The following is a 22,552-nucleotide window of genomic DNA, read 5'->3' on the forward strand; positions in this document are numbered from 1 at the left end:
AAAAGGTAAACATAGCAACACAGCCTTTCAACACCTAAGTACCTTTGTTAATCTGGGCCATGAAGCATGCAACACCACAGTATAACTAAAATAAATAGAATCCATTTTTAGAGCAAAACCATGCTTTAAAGCTAGACAATCTATAGCTAGTTGGCATTCCCTAAAGCTGAGAGCAAAGAGTTACCTTCTCTCGATTAACCAGAACTCTGATTTCCATAGAAGGTTTCAAGTTTCCTCCAACACCTTTATATAATCAGGAATTCCCTGCAATTGCTCCTCACTGGCTTCAACCAAAGGTCACTGAATCTAATAGGAGTCTTTCCATTGACTTCAGTGGGCATCAGATCAGCCCCTATGTGTCTTCATGTCTGCTTCAGTACACGTCAGCATTCAAATGATTTTTCATAGCAGCCTAGCTCTGCAGATACAAACTCATAGACTTTAAGGCCAGAAGGGACCATCATGATCATGTAGTCTGACCTGCTGCAAGCCACAAAACCTCATCCACATTACAGAATCCAGAGCATGAGTTCTAAGTATTAGAATAAACATCATTTTTAAAAATGCCATCTTCTATCTGATTTTGGATTTTGGTCTTCTTGTTTATAGATCAAACGAGAGTTTATGTGATACAATGAATACTACAATAGCAATCAGACTAGGGTTCATAATGCCACTGCAGCAACATGAAACGGGAGTGGGATTGACACTGCTGCAGAGGAAATGGAGACAGCATCTAACCCAGATTCACAGAACTCAGCACATACACACTCAGAAACCAACACTGTCAAAAATGCACCTTAGCTCCTACACATATCCAAATGCACTCACAGTGACACACTCATATTCACAAGGACACATGCTGCCATAACACTCATCACACAAAACATACATGCACAGGCACAAATGCACCACAAACAGACTCATATCCAGAGACACTCATTTGCAAACACACACTCATGTACACAAACACACATTTGCTAACATCCCACTCACTACATTTAACATAGACCCATATAGACAAAGACACACTTATTCACCTATGCACACAATCACATTCATAGAAACACCCATAGGCTCTCCACATGCATCATACAGCAATAGGCACAACACACCATAAACACACACAGTTACCTTGATATGTACTCACAAACATGTACACCCACAGACACAAACATACAAACGCCACCACAACACTCCACACACAGAGCAGACAGCCATAGACACAGAGCAGACAGCCATAGACACAAACATGCCAGAGACACACACTGATTACCTCAGGGTATATATATATGCACACACCCATGCTAATATAGACAACCAGATAAACACTGCATCCACAAACACAACAACATACTTATAACCCAGATACATGTGGTACACTCTCAAACACAACACATTGGGAGATGACTAATCTGCCAGCAGCACCGTCTGGCTTACAGCACACATCGCCTCATCTGTTGTGCATATCTATTTAATGTATACCAGCACTAAATAGACAAACTACCCTAAAGCCATAGAACCCATCACTCCAGTCTACTAGTACAGCATATCACTAACTTGCATCAGTCCCAATGCCTTAGTCCTTGGTGAAGCATGTTTCAAAGTCTTTCCCTAATTAAAGATTTTCCTCCCAAACCCTCTCCTCAGGGCGTCCTTCACCTCCTTGTTCCTTAGGCTGTAGATCAGGGGGTTCAGCATAGGGATCACCACTGTGTAGAACACAGAGACCACTTTGTCTTGGTCCATGGAGGAGCTGGAGCTGGGTCGCAGATACATGAACAGAGTTGTCCCAAAGAAGACAGTGACGGCCGTCAGGTGCGAGGCACAGGTGGAGAAGACTTTGTGCCTGCCCTCAGTGGAGCGGATCCTCAAGATGGCAGAGAGGATGTACAGGTAGGAGATAAGGATGGCGAGGAGGCAGCTGATTTCAATTAAGCTGGCGAAAGCAAAGATCACCACCTCATTGATGAAGGTACTGGCACAGGAGAGCTTCAGCAGAGGAGGGACGTCACAGAAAAAGTGGTTGATGATGTTGGAGGCACAGAAGGGTAACTGAAAGATACTGATGGTGTGTATCATCGAGTTGACAAACCCAGCTAGAAAGGAACCAGCCACCAGCAGGACACAGACTCTGTGGGACATGATGACTGTATAAAGCAGTGGGTTACAGATCGCCACGTACCTGTCATATGCCATCACAGCCAGCAAGAGGCACTCAATACCCACAAATGAGCTAAAGAAAAAGAATTGGGTTGCACAGCCATTGAAAGAAATGACTTTGTTCCCAGCTAAGAAGCCCACCAGCAACTTGGGGGTGATGACAGAGGAGTAGCAGAAATCAACCAGGGACAAGTTAATGAGGAAGAAGTACATGGGGGTGTGAAGTTGGGGATCACTCCTGATTAATACAATCATCCCAAGATTCCCAATCAGGGTGATAAGATAGATCACTAGGAACATCGAGAAGAGTGGGACCTGCAGCTCTGGATGATCTGTTAGCCCCAGGAAAATAAACTCTGTCACGGTGGTGAGGTTTCCATCAGCCATTTCTTCACCGTTTGTATTATTTACTGAGATACAATAGCATCACAGATGTCACAAGTGCCTAAGACCTGTTAGGGCTTCCAGTCCATCTCTCTGAGGCTAGTGGAGAATTGATCCCCAGTGTAATTTTAAAATATCCCATGCAATGTAGTGTCAATCACTTCCCTTGAAAGGGAATTCCACAGCCTGATAGACCTCTCTGACATGAAGAGGCTAGTGGAGAATTGATCCCCAGTGTAATTTTAAAATATCCCATGCAATGTAGTGTCAACCACTTCCCTTGAAAGGGAATTCCACAGCCTGATAGACCTCTCTGACATGAAGATTCAGCCCAGATCTTTCCTTTTTCATTTTCATCCCCTTACACCTAGCAACACCATGCCTATGCATTGCACTAAAAAAATTCCTTTCTACTGAGAAAAATATTTGCCTAAACCCTTAAAATATTTGCTCACTGCCATTGTGTCTCCTCTTCACACATTCATTATTCCTAACCTCAACCAGACATATTAGTTCTTTTAACTTTTCTCATTGATCGCCTTTGTTGTTGATGCTTTTCTTGGAAATCTCTCCAATTTGTCTAGCAGATCAAAAGAAGGAAATCAGAATGAGATTGAGAAGGGGTATTTTCATGGCTCAGGATAGATCTAAATCCATTAATCCCTCTGTCTTTCTCTCACTGCATTTCTGTCTTGCTCTCTCATCATGAGGATTCTAGGGGAGAAAAAAAAAGTACTCTTAGAACATGGTGTATTCTCCCTAGGTTAAACACACCTCAATAGCTGATCATAATTTTATTCCCTGTGCACCATCCACATTCCACAAAAAGTTTTGATGTAAACAGGAAGAAAAAAGATTCTAGCTCAAAACTGAAAAAATCTTTAGTTTTCAGCCAAAATCATTGAGTTTTCAAGTTTTCTATTTCTTTTCTTTATTTTTTTTTTAAGGATAGCAGACACTCATTGTAAAATATTTTGTTTAATCAGAAATTAAATTTCCCACTGAAAAAAGTCTAAATAGAAAATTGTCAACCAGCCCTAATCCACCCCAGACCTATACAACACTTAAGCACAACAAAATGGGACACAAATGAGACCATAGACCTGGTTCTGACACGGCGGGGATTTCCTCCTCTATTAGGAAAAGAAGTAGATTTTAAAGAAATGGAGTCTATATTCTGAAGCAGGAGACACCCAGAATCGGTGAACCTACTTCTGGTAGAAAGGCATCATTTCCTCATTGGCTCCATGGCAATGACATGTGTCGAAGGCGGATGTGTGTATTATATCAGGTTTGCAACTTTGGGGCTTTCTTTGTGATGTGTCCCCCAGCACCAATTAAAATAAAATGCCGTGGATTTATTTTTCTCCCCTCCATGGGTTAATGTTTTGGAGCACACTTAGAATTTATTTTCCTCATGGGTGTGGATGGTTAGAAGTCACTTGTGCTCTTTGCTTTCTCCAAATTAAATATGAGCTGCAACACCGTAAAGGAGGAGGAGGCCTCTGTCTGGAATACGGTCAGTTGTTCCCGGGTGTGTGTCAAAGGCAGGAAAACATTGGGTGTAATCCATGAAAACTTAAACACAACGTAGTTAGAGATATTAACCATTCTTTGCATAACCGCGGACCAATGCACTGAGACATTTTGTGCCTGAGAGCGTAACAGCAAATTAAGGGGCACCCTGGGGTAGGTGGTCCTCCAAACACATGCAGAGGTATTGGTAAACACATGGGCATTAGTGGGGGCATATCCCGATGCCTCCCCTTCCCAGTAGGTGTGTTTCCCACCTCATAAAAGCAGCTTGGCACTGCCTTTTCTTTACACATCATTTAAGGGGCTCCATAGGTGGATAGAAAGTTGGCTAGATCATCAGGCTCAACGGGTAGTGATCAATGGCTCCATGTCTAGCTGGCAGCTGGTATCAAGCGGAGTGCCCCAAGGGTCAGTCCTGGGGCCGGTTTTGTTCAATATCTTCATCAATGATCTGGAGGATGGAGTGGACTGCACGCTCAGCAAGTTTGCAGATGACACTAAACTGGGAGGAGTGGTAGATACGCTGGAGGATAGGGATAGGATACTGAGGGACCTAGACAAATTAGAGGATTGGGCCAAAAGAAACCTCAACAAGGACAAGTGCAGAGTCCTGCATTTAGGACGGAAGAATCCCGTGCACAGCTACAGACTAGGGACCAAATGGCTAGGCAGCAGTTCTGCAGAAAGTGACCTAGAGGTTACAGTGGACAAGAAGCTGGATATGAGTCAACAGTGAGCCCTTTTTGTCAAGAAGGCTAACAGCATTTTGGGCTGTATAAGTAGGGGCATTGCCAGCAGATCAAGGGATGTGATCATTCCCCTCTATTCGACATTGGTGAGGCTTCATCTGGAGTACTGTGTCCAGTACTGGGCCCCACACTATGAGAAGGATGTGGAAAAATTGGAAAGAGTCCAGCGGAGGGCAACAAAAATTATTAGGGGGCTGGAACACATGACTTATGAGGAGAGGCTGAGGGAACTGGGATTGTTTAGTCTGCGGAAGAGAAGAACGAGGGGGGATTTGATAGCTGCTTTCAACTACCTGAAAGGGGGGGTTCCATAGAGGATGGATCTAGACTGTTCTCAGTGGTAGCAGATGAGAGAACAAGGGGTAATGGTCTCAAGCTACAGTGGAGGAGGTTTAGGTTGGATATTAGGAAAAACCTCATACAAGATCATATTGACGGTGACCATCAAAGCCTTCCCAAAACGTATTTCTGCTCTTAGATTCCTGGTTTTAATCAGAGAATAGTGATCAGCACATTTCGGGTCGGGAGACAGGTCAAAGACAAACAAGAGGTAACCCTGTGCAAACTCCTCACAGTCGATTAACAAAGAACGATCTTTCATGTGTTTACCAGCCATCTGTACCAGATTCATGTACTCTCTCACAAAGTGTCCAGCCTCAAAGTCTGGTTGCAGAGACTTGGTTGGTATCTGTTCACCATCCACATACAAGGCCACAAACTTAATATCATAATGTTTAAAATTAAAAGGGTTTTTAGTGTAACTTCCACTAAAGGCATCATTATCCACAAACCCTAGGGGAAGCATTTTGGGTAACTGTCCCAAGAACAGGTTCTCCTGGTTACTGAGCCTGCTGCCCACAGGAATGCTAATCACTTTCATTCCCAAACAGATCCCTTTTTGTGAAATTAAATGGGGTTTCATAAAAAGATACACAATCCACTCCTGTACAGTGCACAGTTGCAGTATTTCTGATTACTGCTTACGATTTTGATAGAAGTTTTAAAATGTGTATATATCCCATTCGAAAATAACCTATTCATTTCAGCCTAGATCAGTCATGAAAAGGTTAAGTCCACATTAGGAGCATGCCTTCTATTGGAGTACTGCATGAAGGATAATTACCATGAATAATAGGGTACATGATTCTTATCTAGCACTTTTCTTCATTAAATCTCAAAGCACCTTAGAAAGTAGGTCAGGGTCATTAGCCCCATTTTACAGATAAGAAAACTGAGGCACAAAGAGGTGACGTGACTTGAAATGTGACTAGTGGGAACATGATCCAGATTATGCATAGCTCAGGAAACTTACATATAACTTTCTTAGAGAGGGTGAAAATTATTCTCTTTCTGCTGAATTTCGGCCCCATGGTCCTGACGCATCAATTTCAAACCCTCCAAGGAATCCTGTGGCTGATCAATTCTTAACTCTTTTGGGAGGGGAGTTGTGGGGGGGGAGAAATTCCCAGGAAAAGGCTTTGCTAGAAATGGAGTTATGGCTTCTCAGATATAACTATTTTGGAAAGCATCTTGAAAGACTGAGACAGCTGTATTTTAAAAAATGAAACAAATAAAGAGTAAACTTTGCAAGACATGGAAATCCAAATGTACAGCTTCTGTACTGAAGACGATGTGGTGGGTTTTTTAAGGGTCTCTTTAAATCTAGATGAACAGAGCAAAGATGGATCTCAGAGCCACTGGTATAATGCATAGCAGCGCACTTCCCATTCAGAACCAGGGCACTCTGGTAGTGCAAAAGAGTCATAATGCACCCTAGACATGGGATGGGCAAACTACGGCCCATGGGCCAGATCCAGCCTATGAACCATTTTAAGGCAGCCATTAGCTCCAGCCGGGGCGCCAGGTTGGGGACCACACCATGCATTTTTCAAAATGCCTAAAAATCTAAACTACTTTGGGGGCTGGGGGATTGAAACAAAATGTTTCCTTTTGGCATCACTAAAACAATTCCATGTTTCAAGCTCTTTTGACTCAGATGTTTTTGTTTTTTCTGATCTGCACAAACTTTTTGAAAACTGTCGTTCTTGAATAGACTCAAACCAATTTTTTTTTTCAATTTTTTGGAATCGCCAGCAAACTGAAAAATCTATTTTTCCCCCAGCTGTAATATGCAGAGAATAAAAGCACATGATGTTCAAGTGCGCAGGTGGGAAACATTATTTTTCCAATGTAGCCTCCTTCTTTCAATGGGATTTAGGTTGAAGGCTAGAGCGAGTGAGAAAATGTCCCCCCTCCACCAGTGGAAAATTACAACAAAAAATGAAAAAAAAAATCCATAGAAATGTTTTATTTGGGGGCAAAAATAAACCCCTACACTGAAATATTTCAACACAAGTATTTTGACTCAGAAATGCTACTGTGGTGATTACAGGAGATGTTACTTGGCCTGAAAGCCTGACATCTAAAAGGAAATGGAAGCATGACCTCTAACCTCCCTGGTCAGACTATTTCTCCTATGATGCACCATGCTCTTCCAGCATGATGAGGGAAATTGGCTGCATCACGGGAATCCTTGCTGCCATGAATCCTGGGAGATGTACCCTCTGTGGGGAGTGCAGGCTTGAGGGGAGAATGGGGAACACAAGAAAGGAAACCCTACTGCATCTTCCAAGAGACATATTGGTGGATATCTAAGTTGCAATATTTTGGGGTTTGGTTGAAATATTTAGCTTCTTAGCCAAAATATTTTGGCTTGGGGGCATTTAATTGTCAATGAAAAATCAAATTTTTCCACAGAAATAAGACATTTTATTAGGAAAAAAATCTTTGTCACAACTTCATCTTCTGTTGAAAACAGTTACAATGGAAAATTTTGAAGCCTCTATTATAAGGTCTTTGGAGTCAACACCTTATTCTCATATTGACTGTGAGGCAAATAGCCCTCTTTGTCACTACAGAGTATAAATAAATAATGGGCCGGATCAGAGCCTGCCCTGTTTGCCTGTGTGCAGGGGTGTAATCACAAATAAGACACACTCCACAGCCACATCCCTTCATGGCTTCCCAGCACCTTGACTGTGGATGTATAAGCATAAGAAATACTCTGTATTCCCTAACCGACCACTCTGCTGGAAGTGGGCAGAGAGTCTCAGTGAATGGTTGCAGCCTTGATTATGTCCTTTCATCTTGCCACTAAGCTTCAATTTTTCAGAACTCCCAATAAGCTAAAAACTCAATTATTTGCCTAGATCCAAGTCATACAATCAATAAATCTGAATCTTCGTGTCACACTATGTCACAGGAAAATCAGGGGAATTCTGCAGAGTTCACTGCCATTTTCTCAGAGCAATGTGAACAAAGGCCTGAAGGCAATACATTTCAAAAGCACCTAAAAGAGTTAGGAGACTACATCACATTTATTTCAATGGGAATTAGGTTCCTAGGTAATATAGGTCCTTTAGAAGATTTTACCCTCAGAAAGGAGAAAATATGTTTCCTATCTATTATTTTCCTCAGTGCAGCCTTCACCTCCTTGTTCCTCAGGCTGTAGATCAGGGGGTTTGGCATGGGGATTATCATTGTGTAGAACACAGTGGCCACTTTGTCTATTTCAGAGAGTAACTAGAATTTGGGAGTAAATAAACAAAGGAAAGAGTCCCATAGAAAATGGTGACAGCCGTCAGGTGGGAGGCACAGGTGGGGAAGGCTTTGTGCCTGCCCTCAGCAGAATAGATCTGAAGGATGGCAGAGGTGATAAAAGGAATAGGAGACGAGCACTGCTAGAACAGAACTTAGGTCAGCCAAGCCTGCTAGAGCAAAAAGCATAATTTCATTGATACGGGTGTCACTGCAGGAGAGTGATAGCAGTGGAGGGATGCCACAGATGAAATGACTGATGACATTAGAGCTGCAGAAAAGCAAAGTGAACACTGAACCAATGACCACTGATGAATTCACAATGCCCATGACGTATGACCCAGTCACCATCCTGGCACAGTCTCTTGGTCATAGTTGCTGTATAGAGCAGTGTGTTACAGATGGCTACATAACGATCATACGCCATCATGGCCAAAAGGTAACACTCAAAAATAGCACACACACCACAGACACATACTCAAGGGGTTTGGGAGTACTGATTTAATTATTCCAATAGAAAAATCACACCCCAAAATCAAATGCTTAAATCTGTACAAAAATGGAGTGTCGAACAAGAAATCAGTTTGTCTATCTCTATCCATGTAGTTGAACCTGACTCATCAAGCTGCACTATAGATAGAGTGACTACATGATCTTATCGCTTTCCCCTTCTCCTCCTTTCCCCTTCTCTGTCTTAAAACCATTTGTCAAGTCTTGTCTTCAAATTCAATTGCAACCTTTTTCTTAGCAGGGACTGTCTTCTCAGTATGTGTTTGTACTGTGTCTAGCACAATAGGCTCCAGATCTTATCACAACTTCTGGGCATAATTTAATATTTGTCTTTCTCATGAGAAATGAACAGCGGCATTAATATTTGAAAGAGATTTGGCCATATTGCATTAGCAAGACAAATACAACAAAGTTTTTCTATGGAAGGACAACATTTATCTTCATTGACATTGATCTCTGTCATTTCACATATTTCCTGTATTAGGCAAGTTCCAAGTGTAACTGTTTTTGTATGTACAACATATATCAACAACATAATTCTAACGTAATGTGTAAAATGTAACAAGGGATTTAGGAGAGTTAAGACTGAAGCTGATTAGAAAATATGCAAAGAAATATGTATCCAAAACAAGAACATTATAGAGATGACAAAACTAAAAGAAAGCAGAAAAATATTGTTAGAACTAGTTGAAAAAATAATTTTTCACAGGAAATTTTAAAAACTATAATTTAAAAATATGTAGGTTTATTTTTTGAAGAAAAACACAAACTGGTTTTGGTTTAAGTTTTCAGAATTATTTGCCCCAACCAAAAAATGTTACCAATTTTCCTTTACGGGTTTCTTATTTTCCACAATACCGTTTTCATGGAAGATTTCATTTTAGTTGAAAACCCAATTTTTCATTGAAAATAAAAGATTTCAATGAAAAAAATTTCAACCCCATCTCCATCTCCTACAGACCGAGGTTAGCTTTTGGAGGGTATGCTGGCACCATTTACCCAAGTCCTGTTGGAAGGTTTTGAAGGAGTTCCCAGTTGTTCATTGCTTGTTCCGAAAGGAGGACATCAAACAAGGATGAAACTCAAGCCACAAAATCTGGAAATGACCAGCTGTTTCCTGCACACAACGTAACAGCCAAGGATACTTCTACCTTTGAAACTAGGGGTGTGATTCCCAGCTCCTCTAGCATGTTAGTGCTAGCTATCATCGAACTAGCATGCTAAAAAAATTGCAGTAGAGCCATGGCAGCATGTGCAATAGTGAGTGATGGCTTGGGCTAGCTGCACTGAGTATGCGCCCATTAAGTCCAGTCAAGTTTGTACTTGGGACAGCTAGTCCATTCTGCTGCTCACCACTGCATATGCAACCACAGCTACATTATTATTTTTAGCAAGTATGTCTATATGACAGGGGTGGCCAAACCGTGGCTCGCAAGCCATATGTGGCTCTTTTACAAGTAAAGTCAGGTTCGTGGAGCCCTACGCCACTCCCCCTCCCTCATTTTCCAACTACCAGACTGGGCAGGTGGATCTTGGGGTTTCTGCCTTGCAGCAGTGTGGTGGGGCTAGATGCTTTCACCCAGCGGTGAAGGGGGTCTTGGAGCTTCAGCCCCGTTGGACACGCTACTGGGGCTTCAGTCCCACTCCTGCTGAATCCCCAAGCCCTGGCAGGTGCCTCCTGCTTGGCTGAAGCCCTGAGCCCCCACTCCCTGCAGGGCTGGAGCCCTGAGCCCCCGCAGGTGCCTCCCATGGGGCTGAAGCCCCAAGATTTCCATCCCTTCAGGGCAGAAGCCCAAGCCCCACCACCCTGCCGCAGGGCTGAAGCCCCCTCTCCAGCCAGCTCACCCCAGCTCTCAAACTTCTGAAGATTGTCGTACGCGGCTTGGAGGGTCAGTACATTTGGCCACCCCTGCTAGAGGAGCTGGGAATCACACCCCTAGCACCAAGTGTAGACCTACCAATAAAGTTGAGCAAATAGATACCTTGCCTCCTCATTAAATAGTCACCAGAAACTTAGGTATGACAGTAGAGGAGTAACAAAAATCTATAAAATACCAGCTACTCAGGTGACAGTACATCAAATCATAGAAATGTAAGTCTGGAAGAGACCTTGAGAAGTCATCAAGTCCAACTCCCTGCATGATGGCAGGACCAAGTAAACCTAGACCATCCCTGACAGTTGTTTGTCTAACCTGTTTTTTAAAAACTCCAGTGATGGGGATTTTACAACCCTTTGAAACAGGGCCACCCAGAGGATTCAGGGGGCCTGGGGCAAAGCAATTTTGGGGGCCCCTTCCATAAAAAAAAGTTGTGATACTATAGAATATTATATTCTCGTGGGGGCCTCTGTGGGGCCCGGGGCTAAGGCAAATTGCCCCACTTGCCCTCCCCCCCTCCCCCGGGCAGCCCTGCTGGAAGCATATTCTCAAGTTTAACTATCCTTAGAGTTAGAAAGCTTTTCCTAATATCTAACCTAAATCTCCAGATTAAGCCTGTTACTTCTTGTGCTATCATCAGCAGACATGGAGAGCAATTGATCAGCGGCCTCTTTGCAACAACCCTTAACATATTTGAAGAATATGATCAGGTGCCCCCTCATTCTTCTTTTCCCAGTTTTTAAACTTTTCCCCGTAAAGCAGGTTTTCTAAATCTTTTATCATTTTTGTTGCTCTCCTCTGGACTCGCTACAATTTCTCCACATCTTAACTAAAGTGAGCTACCCAGAATTGGACACAGGCCTCACCCAGGCCAAGTAAGTGGGACATTTACCCCCCATGTCTTAAATCTGACACTCCTGTTAATACATCCCAGAATGATGTTAACCTTTTTCACAGCTGCATCACATTGTTGACACATTCAGTTTGTGATCCACTCTAACCCCCCAGACCCTTTTCAGCAGTACTCCCATCTAGCCAGTAATTCCCCATTTTGTAGTCGTGCATTTGATTTTTCCTTCCTAAATCAAGTACTTTGCACTTGTCTTTATTGACATTGGGGTTTGCAGAGCCAAGGGTTAATCCTGATTAACATGATCATCCTATAGGATCAGTCCCCACAGGCAAGGTAGGCAGGGGGCTGCTTTGTCAGAGGATCTCACTGGGGTTGAGGGTGAGCTATGCACCCTAGTGTCTAGTTTGAGTCTGCTGTGTGCATGCTCACTGAAAGAAACTTAGGTGCCTAGGGGACTTTAACAGTGAAAACCCAGGTGTCTAGGGATTTAAGGTACCTCCAGGGTTAGTTGGAAGCCAATATGGGGGGTTGAGGATCTCCATGACAGTAAATGTTGGATTTAGACCTGAGATGTGGGAGACCCAGCTTTGAATCCCCACTCCAAAGCAAGGACTTGAACTCAGTTCTCCTCCTTGCAGTTGAATGCCCCAGCAATCAGGCTATAGGTGTACTGAGGTAGGTTGGGCTGCTTTCAGCTCCTCATAGTGAAGCTGTTTTGCTTTGTATAAATACTTACAGTAATACGAGAAAAGACTTGAGCTGTCTCTTCCCCTTGCCAGAAGAGCAATGTAGCCACCAGGCTACAGGATCTTTTTCTGCTCTCCTGTTAAAGCTGCTCCACCCTGTAAAATGCTTAAACATTCATTAGCCAAAAGAGTGAGAGAACAACTCACTAGCCTGGTGAGTAAGGCACTCCCCGAGGATGTAGGAAATGTGGATTCCCCTCTCTCTTCCTCAGAGGTTGTATTTTAATCCAGATCTCCTACTTCCCATGGCTATTGCTATTCTCACTTCCTATTTCTTTTGGCCCAACGAATATTTCTGTAATCCTACAAAGTGGAACAGCTTCAACGGGAGAGAATAAGATAAATTACCATTTTTCTAAGTAGCCTACAGCCTTGTGGCTAGAGTATGCCAATGGGAGGGGGCAGAACTGAGTTCAAGTCCTTGATCTAGAATAAGAATTTGAAGCTGGAGTCTCCCAGATCACAAGCAAGTGTCCTACCTACTGGGACAATGGTTACAAATGCAGACATATACATTTTCCTAAACTGATCCTGAATAATGTTTTCCCAGTTGAAACTAATCAGGTCAAATTAATGACAAGTTTCAGGGCAACCAAAGCATCAATTTTTGATGAATACACTATTTGTCAAAAAAAATTCACCCAGTTCCACTTAAAGTCAGCCATTAAACAGAAGGCTGTTCTCAATCTTAACATAGTACAGCAGTTGTTCTACTACATTAAACATATGGGAAGCAAACTTGGTGTGAAAATATCAGTCTGTGAATAGATAAGGAAGGAGGATTATTATCTTCATGACAGACTGAGAAATAGACAAGAGGAAGTAGAAAGAAAAATTCAAGCTTAAAGTTAGTGACTTCCTTCAATATTGAGGCACCTAGACCTGAGTTTTAAAGAAGAGGATCACCTACAGATCTCATAAAAAGTCAATCGGAGCTGGGGGTTAAAATTGCCTACAAACCCACTCAACTTCAGGAATCTAGCTCTGAAATGTTTTGTTTTGTTTCTGTGATGGGGTCCCCAGGATACAACTTGGAAGTGGGGTACCTCTGTGCCCCTTAACTATCCTGCCTGGGCTGTCCCTCACAATGCTTTGATAGTGACAAGCAGCAAACCCCTCCAGGCACTGCTATCACTCAGCACAACGTCATATGGAGCCCCACACCCAGTTAGATTGCAGGAATGCTCCCCAAACCATTCACGAATCACACAGAGAAAGGCATCAGACAATTCCCCGAGTTCCCCAGCCTTGCACCCCCAAACTATACCATCTTGCTCTGGTCAGAAGCCTGACCAGTGTAAATTTATTACCCAGTCTGCCCCTCCCTCAATGTGGAGAGGACATGCTCCAGCCTTTGAACCTGAGCTGAGATTTCCCAAGCACTTTGACCAAATCACCTTGTTTTAGGTAAAATATAAAACAGATTTATTAAATACAGAAAGATAGATTTTAAGTGATTATAAGTGGTAAGTATAAGAGGTCAGAGATAGTTACCAAAGAAAATAAACAATAAACACACAGTGTAAATCTTAAACCTTATTACACTAAGAAGTATTTAGATCAAGCAATTTTCTCACAATGAGTTTCAGCAGATCATGACATTTCACATGATATCTTAAATGACATGCTTTATATAAAATATATCATAATTATATGACTGTGGTGAATATGGGGTCTTCAGGGTGCTGCTTTGAGGTACAAAGTGCTACAATACCTTCTGTCTTTTGATCAGTCATAAGCAAAAAAGAGATTTCAACTCAAGATGTCCTTGTTTCTAAACATATGTTTGATCCATTAAATCATGCTGTCCCTCTACGTTTTGCAGAGGAGTGGAAAGTTCTTCCTATAATTCTCCTTGCCGCATCATTCACCTCCTTGTTCCTCAGGCTGTAGATCAGGGGGTTCAGCATGGGGATCATCACCGTGTAGAAGAGTGAGACCAATTTATCTTGGTCCAAGCGGTAACTGGAAGTGGGCCTTAGATACATGAAGATCATAGTGCCATAGAATAAAGTGATAGCTGTCAGGTGGGAGGTGCAAGTGGAGAAGGCTTTCTGCCTGCCCTCAGCAGAACGGATTCTCAGGATGGATGAGAGGATGTACAGGTAGGAGATAAGAATGAAGATCAGGGTGCTGAGTCCAGCAAAGATACCTAAGGCAAACAGCACAAGCTCGTTGATGTCGGTACTGGAGCAGGAGAGTTTCAGGATTGGGGGGATGTCACAGAAGAAGTGATTGATAGTGTTGGAACAGAACTGTAAACTGAACACTGAGCCAATGTGCACTGATGTAAATACAATGGCCACTGCATAGGATCCCCCAGCTAGATGGACACAGACTCTTTGGGACATGACAACCCTATAGAGCAGTGGGTTACAGATGGCCACGTAGCGGTCGTACGCCATCGCAGCCAGGAAATAACAGTCAGCAAGTACACAAAAGCCAAAAAAGAACATTTGTGTTATGCACCCAGAATAAGAGATGATTTTTCTTTCTGCTAAGAAATTAACCATCATCTTGGGAGCAACAGACGAAGAACAACCAAGGTCTATCAGAGACAAGTTGCAGAGGAAAAAATACATGGGGGTATGAAGCCGGGAGTCAATGCTGATTAATATGATCATCCCAAGATTCGCCACCAGGGTTGTCACAAAGAACATTAGGAACACCATGAAGAGGACGACCTGCAGATCTTGTTGATTTGTGAGTCCCAAGAAAATGAACTCATCAATTAGAGTCTGATTTCCTCTGTCCATTCCTTGAACAGACGTAAATCTCTGTGAGAAGACAGAAGGCAAAGCATACGAGTGAGCTGACATGGATGAATGGGTAATACATAGAGACACCTAAGACTCTCCCTTTTGCACATGAGATGGGGAGTATTGTTATATGCTGAGGTTTTCAAAGGAGCCTAAGAGAGTTAGACATGCATTGAAACAAATACCCAATACAGGAAGAAGATGCACATTTAGTGGATAAATGGACATGGCTGATATTATCAAATATTTGGGTACAAGGTTATCTGTCAGGCTGCCTCTCTCTCAGTTAGGTATTTCCACATTTATGATCACTGAAAGTACTCAAGCTGGAGTCCCCTCAATTTAAAAAGAGGACATAGAGAGGAAAGATAATCCCATGGTTATGGCACACACTTGGGACTCTGAATATCTGGATTCAATCTCTGCCCCCTCACAGGCTTCCCGTGAGAGTGTGGGTAGGTTACTTAGTTTCTTTCTCAGTTGCCTGCCTGTAAAATGGGGATACTAGAGCTTCTCTATCTCATAGAATTGTTGGGAGGTGCTCGGAGCTATGGTTCTGGGATCAGATAAGTAACTAAGAAAGATGGAGATTTGCTGATTCGCATCATCTGTCAAAACCAGATTTACTAATCTTGGTGACATTTAATCCATTTTGCTGAGAGGAGGCAACTAGGTTGACAAAACAATTCTTCCTCTGACCTAGTCGTGTTTATAGTGGGGGTAGGGTCGACCTAACTATGGTACCAAGGGTGCTGATTTTTTCACAGCCCTGAGTGACTTAGCTAGGTTACCCTACATTTTAGTTGTAGACCAGGCCAAGCACTATTAGATTCTGCCATCAACAAAAGGCTAGAGCGTGGTTACAAGAAAGCTGGGGTCCCACATCTGGAGTCACTATAGGGAATTCTAACTGATAAGAGGAGAATAAATGCCATGCTCCCATAATCCATTGCCCATCTTTTAACCTTTTGAATGTAATAAAGTTTTGCACTTTCTTATAATTGTCTTGTTTATATTACTGTAGTCTCTTGTTTGAGAGACAAGAACTATGAATAGGTAGTTTAATTATTAAATGCCGGATCTAGCCAACACTTTCTACTGAGCTTAACGATTAAGTACCATAAGTATTTCCACACAAGACCGTTCTCAAAAGCACCTGAATGCGTTAGGAGCCCAAATCCCACTATCTTTCAATGGGACTTGTATTCAGAGCTTCCTACTGCTCTTTTGAAAATAGTTAAATTGGTACAAAATCTGTGTGTAGACAAGGACTCAGCATCTCTCTTTCTCTCCACCCATTCATATAAATGAATCAGACCAATCAAGTTACAACAGTTAGTGATGTTACTACACGGAATTATCCCTTTACCCTTCTGTTCCCTTCTATTTCTGCCTTTTATTATTTGAATTAAAATGTTTGCTATTCTAGCCTCTTGACAAGTGTTTGTACACTGCCTAATACAATAGGCTATTGGGGCTTTTGGTTGCAACTGTGATAAATAATAGTAAATCTGTGTTGATTTAATGTATTAATGTTCTATCGAATAATATTATTGTTAATATTATTGGCTATGACATTAATATACTAAAACTGTGTCTATTATTGTTATAGCAGACCTGGTTTAAATATATTAATGTTATATAGTTAATTATATTAGTAACAGTCGCCACCACCCTAACATCCTGGAATGTTTTTTTTTTAAATGAAAAAATATTTGGCAGTATCTCATTCCACAGGAAAATGCAAAGTTATACCATTGGCAACTAGTTCAAGTCTTTTTTCTATAGCTGGCTAGCATTTATGGTCAGCAACATTCATCTCCCTGATTTCACCAATTTCCCTGTTAACCAGTTGTAAGTGCAACTGTGGGCACATAGCAGTATAGATTCTAAAGTACAATTTAAAAGATAAGAAAGGGATTAGGAGGCTAAAAGTGAAGTTGGATAGCAATGAACCAAATAAATATCACAAACAATAGTCAGATTATGGATAACTGAATAGCTCAAAGTTACCACAAAAGGATTTATTATTAGAGCTGGTTAAAAAAATGCCAATTATGTGTCTCAGTAAATTTTTTAATTTACATTTATTATATTTGTTTGTAGAAAAACAGCAGTATGTTTTTTGGTTAAAAAAATCAGTTTTCAAAAACAGGAAATATTTCAAACCCCTCCCCCCCCATTAAAAAGCTAAAAATTTCTTCTCAACCAGATTTTTTCATGAATACATTCATTTTAGTCAAAAAGGCATTTTTTGACAAAAAATACTGTTTCAACAAAAGAAAAAGTGTCATTCAACTCCCTCTTACAGAGGCAGTTTGCATTCTGCAGAGAATCTGTCTTACCAAGGTCTATGTGAAGTCTCGAAGGTATTCCTGTGTATCTGCTGGATATCAAGCAAGATGCTCAAGTAACAAAACATAGAATCGCCAGCTGGGCTTCTCTGCAATTGGATAGAACAGATGGATGAAACCTGGGACTTTCAAGACCAAACAGTTAAGAGGTCTCCCAGCTAAGCTAAAGGCACAACTCTAGTACCTGGTAGCTATAGTAGGCTGTTATCCTGTGTCAGCTAGCCATCAAAGAAAGATGATCTCTCACACACACTCTTCATGTTACATAAAAGGTTGAGCTCAGCTCCTTCTACACTGTATGTAGGTACAAAATCTGCATTAGTTTATACACTGAACAGACAGGAATTAAGGACAAATAAATAAAATAACCAATCAACTAATCTTATTCCCCTAAAATATGTCATTTTGGTTACACTTCACATTTTTCTATTTTAACCCCCCCCCGAACCTCCTATCTCTCCTGGAAACTGTCTGGCTCCAGATGAAGTTTTCAGCTAGTTCAGAGACTGTGGCTCATATTTCATCCCTTCCTTCTGGATTAGAGAACAGAGCTGCGAGGAGTCAAGACAATCTGCATCCATGAGGGCAAGACCATCTTCTGATTTTACCCATCCTGACCACTCCTCTCAGAAACGTCCTCCCTTTCATCACCCTGCTAACAGTTTTAATCTGCTCCAGCATCTCAGCAGTTGTGGTGCCTCCTGCAGGAGTCTCTGTTGTTGCCCAATAACTTATATTAGTAGCACCTCATCCCCTAAAGTCTCTGCCTATCGTCTCATCCCTTCATTGCAGAGAAAGGGGTTTGTAGACTGTGATCATGCCCCCCAATCCTTCTCTGACCAAGTTACATGACCCAGATCTGCAGCTGGTGGGATTGCCAGGGAACTGGACCTGTTTACCCTATCAGGAGCTGACCCTATAAACATAGCTCTCTCAGGCTCTCCTTAAGACACCTTCTGCTCAAATTCATGGAACGTGGTGTTAGCCTTGTCGGCACCTTCCGTAGCTGCTCAATTTCCTATCTGAGTACATGGAGAGCCACAATTACATGCAGTCTGCTGCTATATGTGGCCATATTCAGGCTATACTGCAGGAATGATCTTGCTATTTACATTAGATTTAACTCTTCATGCCATTAACAATAGCATTAACTCCTTTAAAGGTAGTTCCTTTCTGCAGTCACAATTGTAGTCTATTTTCTAGCACCTTCACTCCAGATCACTGTATTATGTGCTGGTTACTAAATAGCCCTCCTCCATAGTTATACCTCCCAAAAGATGCTACCAGTAGCTCTGCATAGACAGACACTGCAGTATGAACTCATCTGGGAGCCTATCAGCTTTGTCCAGGAGGATTAAGGGAAGAGGTTCTTTTTTGGCTCATTTGCAAAACACAGGTTCCTCTTCTGTGCTCACTTGTTTGAGTTATCTGCAACAGCATATGCCGGACATAGTGAGTGTGACTCCTAATGGAGTCGTTAGGGGGAATGCAACTAATGGGTTAAAGTCACCAAGTAGTGAGTAAAATCACCCACATAGCTGTTCATATTACATTTTGTCTTGTCTTTGCTTTCTGGATTGTCAATAGAGCTGATGTGGTTTCAGAATTTCCATGGTAAATTCTAACACATGGAAATTTGCTTTCATTCTGAATCAGATTCAAAGGTTGAAACATCACAAAGAATATTCCCTCCTCCAAAAAATAATATTCAGAAATCTCAAAACTTTGTTAGATAATGTAAAAAATATTTCATTTTGATAATTAAAGAGAATATTAAATATATATAAATATGATATGAAAGTTGAAACAAAATAAATCAAAATGATAAAGTCAAAATATTTTACTCTACTTAGAGCAAATGTCTGACATCAAAATAAAATGAAAAAGCTAAATTCTTCATTACTATTTTTTCAAGGCAAATTGATTTGTAAATGTTTCAGTTAAGAAAGCTACATTTTTCGATGGAAAACTGCTGGATCCAAAAAAGTGACCAGTCTAGTTATTAGTGAATTTAATCATTTCTAATCCACTCATGTCATCTCAGAAATCCAAAAGCAGCTGTCCTGCCCCTACCTCTGCACTCTACCTTGTGAAAACATCTGCTTGAAAGAAGCCATGATCCAGAGACAACCCCTAGTTCTGAGCCATCCTGAACTTTGTGTCTGGACCCGGACTCTGTAGAAGACCAAACTAAAGGTCAGATTCTAAATTTTGCCCACAAATCCTGAGCTTCCTAATAGTTAAGATCCAGAACCAACCTCTGCTGCTCTGGTCCCTCTCTTCTTGAAGCTATTCCTCACCTGGATGTCATGTATGAATGATTGCTCTTTGCTCCTGATCTGCCATTCTAGCTAGCAGCAGAGTGTAACTGTGCGTCCCATATCTGACTGTTCTCACAAACACTGTTTTGTCTGAGCCTGGCTGATCAGGGAAACAGTATTTATTCAACTTAGATTCCCAGCTGAAAGAAAACCATGATGTTTGCAATGTTCATGTGCCACACAGGATCATTAGGAGCCCTCTTTCCCCAAGGCTCTCTAAGCTCTAAATCCCAGATGTTTCATGGCAAAAGCAGCCATGAAAATATGTTATCTCTTCCACAGAATGTGAATTAAAGACTGGGGAAAGGTGGACATTGAAATTCCCTCCTTATTGTCCGGAACAGGTACAGCACAACTGAACTTCACACAGATTGCTGCTTCCTCTGCAGATTGTGCCTCACCCCTGCTCTAAAGGGATCACACCTAAGGAGGAGACTGGACCCTACCCTTGGCTCTTTATCTCATTTCCAAACGCTTCACCCATCCAGATGCTACCCAGCTGGAGCTACACAGTGGAACAGAGGTGAACTGGTCTGCTTAGATTCTCAGAAGATGTAAATTGTCATAGTTCCAGTGACTTCAACTCATTTATGTTCATCAACATCAGCTAAGGGTTCATCAATTCCAGGGACAGACGAGGCCATTGTGTGGCCTCTAGAGGCTATGGAACAGGCCCTTCTGTGCACATTTCTACTGCTCCCGGCTGGTTGTGTTCTTCCTTTTTATTTAGCCACATGGCTGGTGACTTTAATAAAGTAAATGCCACTTGAAACATGGGACAATTGAGTTACAATAATTATTGTATCTGGCACCATCCGTCTGATGATCTCAAAGTGCTTTGCAAAGGCATGATGTGTGAGCAGAATTGTCACTCTACCGATCAGTGAGGGAGGCTGGTTGTGGGCATAATTTTTAAAATACTTACATGGGAGGAGCTGGCAGTTTGAGTGGTTAAAGAGTATTTTGGGGGGCTCTCCCCATGCAAGGGATCTGCTATTCAAACCTAAGGTCTATCCAAGACCTGTGGTGAGCTGGCTACGTGGGCAGGTCAGGACATGGGTTGCTGTGCTGGGTGATCTTGCAGGATTGTCAAAAGCACCCAGGTTGAGATGCAGACCTGCAATATTTGTAGGTGAACAAAAGGGGTGAAATACTGACTGAAAAGTTACTGGGAGCTTAACCATCGACTCAAGTGAAGTCAGGATTTTACCCAGTCCAGTTCTCACAGTCAGTGATCCAACACCCATGATGCAATGTCAACCCCTCGAGGGTTCCTTTTCTTTGTTGCCCCTTCTTAAGCTTCCCCCAATGATCTTGCAATATTCGGTCCCATCCCTATGGCCAGCACCTACCCAGCACCACATGCATAAACTCTGCTGCTGTCTGTGTGCACATGTGTGTGCCTCTGTGTTCTGGGATACTTGAGGACCTCTCTGAAAATGTCCCACTGTTTCCAAACACTTCTCAGAGCAAAAGCATGGCATTGTCATATAGTAATATGAGATTTCCATACACTAATGAAGTGTTGTTGGGTGGAGACATGTGGGGCTGCATGCCCCAGATATTTGAGTGTTCTCTGGGTCTTCCAGCAAACAGGTTTTCATTCATTCCGTTGGCAATTGATCTTTGATTACCAGCAGGTAAGTATGCCCAGTGGTCTGAGATGGGATGGGATCTGAGTTACTACAGAGAATTCTTTCCTGGGTGCTGGCTGGTGAGTCTTGCCCACATGCTCAGGGTTTAACTGATCGCCATATTTGGGGTCGGGAAGGAATTTTCCTCCAGGGCAGATTGGCAGAGGCCCGGAGGTTTTTCATCTTCCTCTGCAGCATGGGGCACGGGTCACTTGCTGGAGGATTCTCTGCAGCTTGAGGTCTTCAAACCACAATTTGAAGACTTCAATAACTCAGACATAGGTTAGGGGGTTGTTATTAAAGTGGATGGGTGAGATTCTGTGGCCTGCATTGTGCAGGTGGTCAGACTAGATGATCATAATGGTCCCTTCTGACCTTAAAGTCTACGAAGGCTTATTCCTTCACCTGCTCACTTCCCTGGTCCTTCTCACAAGAACAGAGAGCAACAATACCAGAAGTCCAAAGGTGCAAACAATTCAATGTTTATTGGGGTGAACTTCCAGCAAGCATGATTCCAGTTTCCTTCCTCAGTGTCCCCCTTCCCAGCTCTGACACCACAGAGCCTTGCCCGTGTCCCTGTTCCCATTTCCCACCCCGTTAGCAAAACATGATTCCAATTCCCCCACCCCCATTCCCTGTTCCCATTTGCCCCGCCCTTACTTCCTAATGACTGCAGACTATATAGTAAAACGTGAGTTCCGCTTAGCTATACCTTAACCAATCATTTTACTGAAATTTAACTAACCAGTCCTAACACATTGTAACATGATTATTTAACCAATTATATCCCACCACCTTAATTGGTTTACACCCAACAAAATTAATTATACAGCAGACAGAAACAATCACAGAACCAGACAGAGATTATACAGACAAACAATTGGGAAGTGGAGACTACAGTGATAGAACAATACTGAAATGAGGATTTCACATCCCAGCTATTGATAAGTGAGTTCTTGCCAGACAGGATGCTATCAAACTACGTTTCTTTTTACACCTTCTAGGCTCTTCCCTTTCTCTGGAGTTGATAGATCGGTTGCCTTTCTAACAGCCCCAGATTGCCTTATTT

At 42.2% G+C, this 22,552-nt stretch overlaps 2 protein-coding genes and 1 pseudogene across 2 annotated transcripts; all 3 read right to left on the bottom strand.

Moving 5' to 3' along the window:
• Nucleotides 1-1,614: 1,614 nt before the first annotated feature.
• Nucleotides 1,615-2,556, bottom strand: LOC120404565 (olfactory receptor 1020-like). The gene has a single exon (XM_039537327.1). The coding sequence runs from the start codon at nucleotides 2,548-2,550 to the stop codon at nucleotides 1,615-1,617; it is 936 nt and encodes a 311-aa protein (XP_039393261.1). The 5' UTR covers nucleotides 2,551-2,556.
• Nucleotides 2,557-8,198: 5,642 nt separating this feature from the next.
• On the bottom strand, nucleotides 8,199-8,856 carry LOC120404025 (annotated as a pseudogene).
• A 5,358-nt stretch (nucleotides 8,857-14,214) lies between these two features.
• On the bottom strand, nucleotides 14,215-15,192 carry LOC120404026 (olfactory receptor 1019-like). The gene has a single exon (XM_039536038.1). The coding sequence runs from the start codon at nucleotides 15,169-15,171 to the stop codon at nucleotides 14,215-14,217; it is 957 nt and encodes a 318-aa protein (XP_039391972.1). The 5' UTR covers nucleotides 15,172-15,192.
• Nucleotides 15,193-22,552: the final 7,360 nt, after the last annotated feature.

Source organism: Mauremys reevesii, linkage group 4, assembly GCF_016161935.1.
Source record: "Mauremys reevesii isolate NIE-2019 linkage group 4, ASM1616193v1, whole genome shotgun sequence".
Classification (NCBI taxonomy): domain Eukaryota; kingdom Metazoa; phylum Chordata; order Testudines; family Geoemydidae; genus Mauremys; species Mauremys reevesii.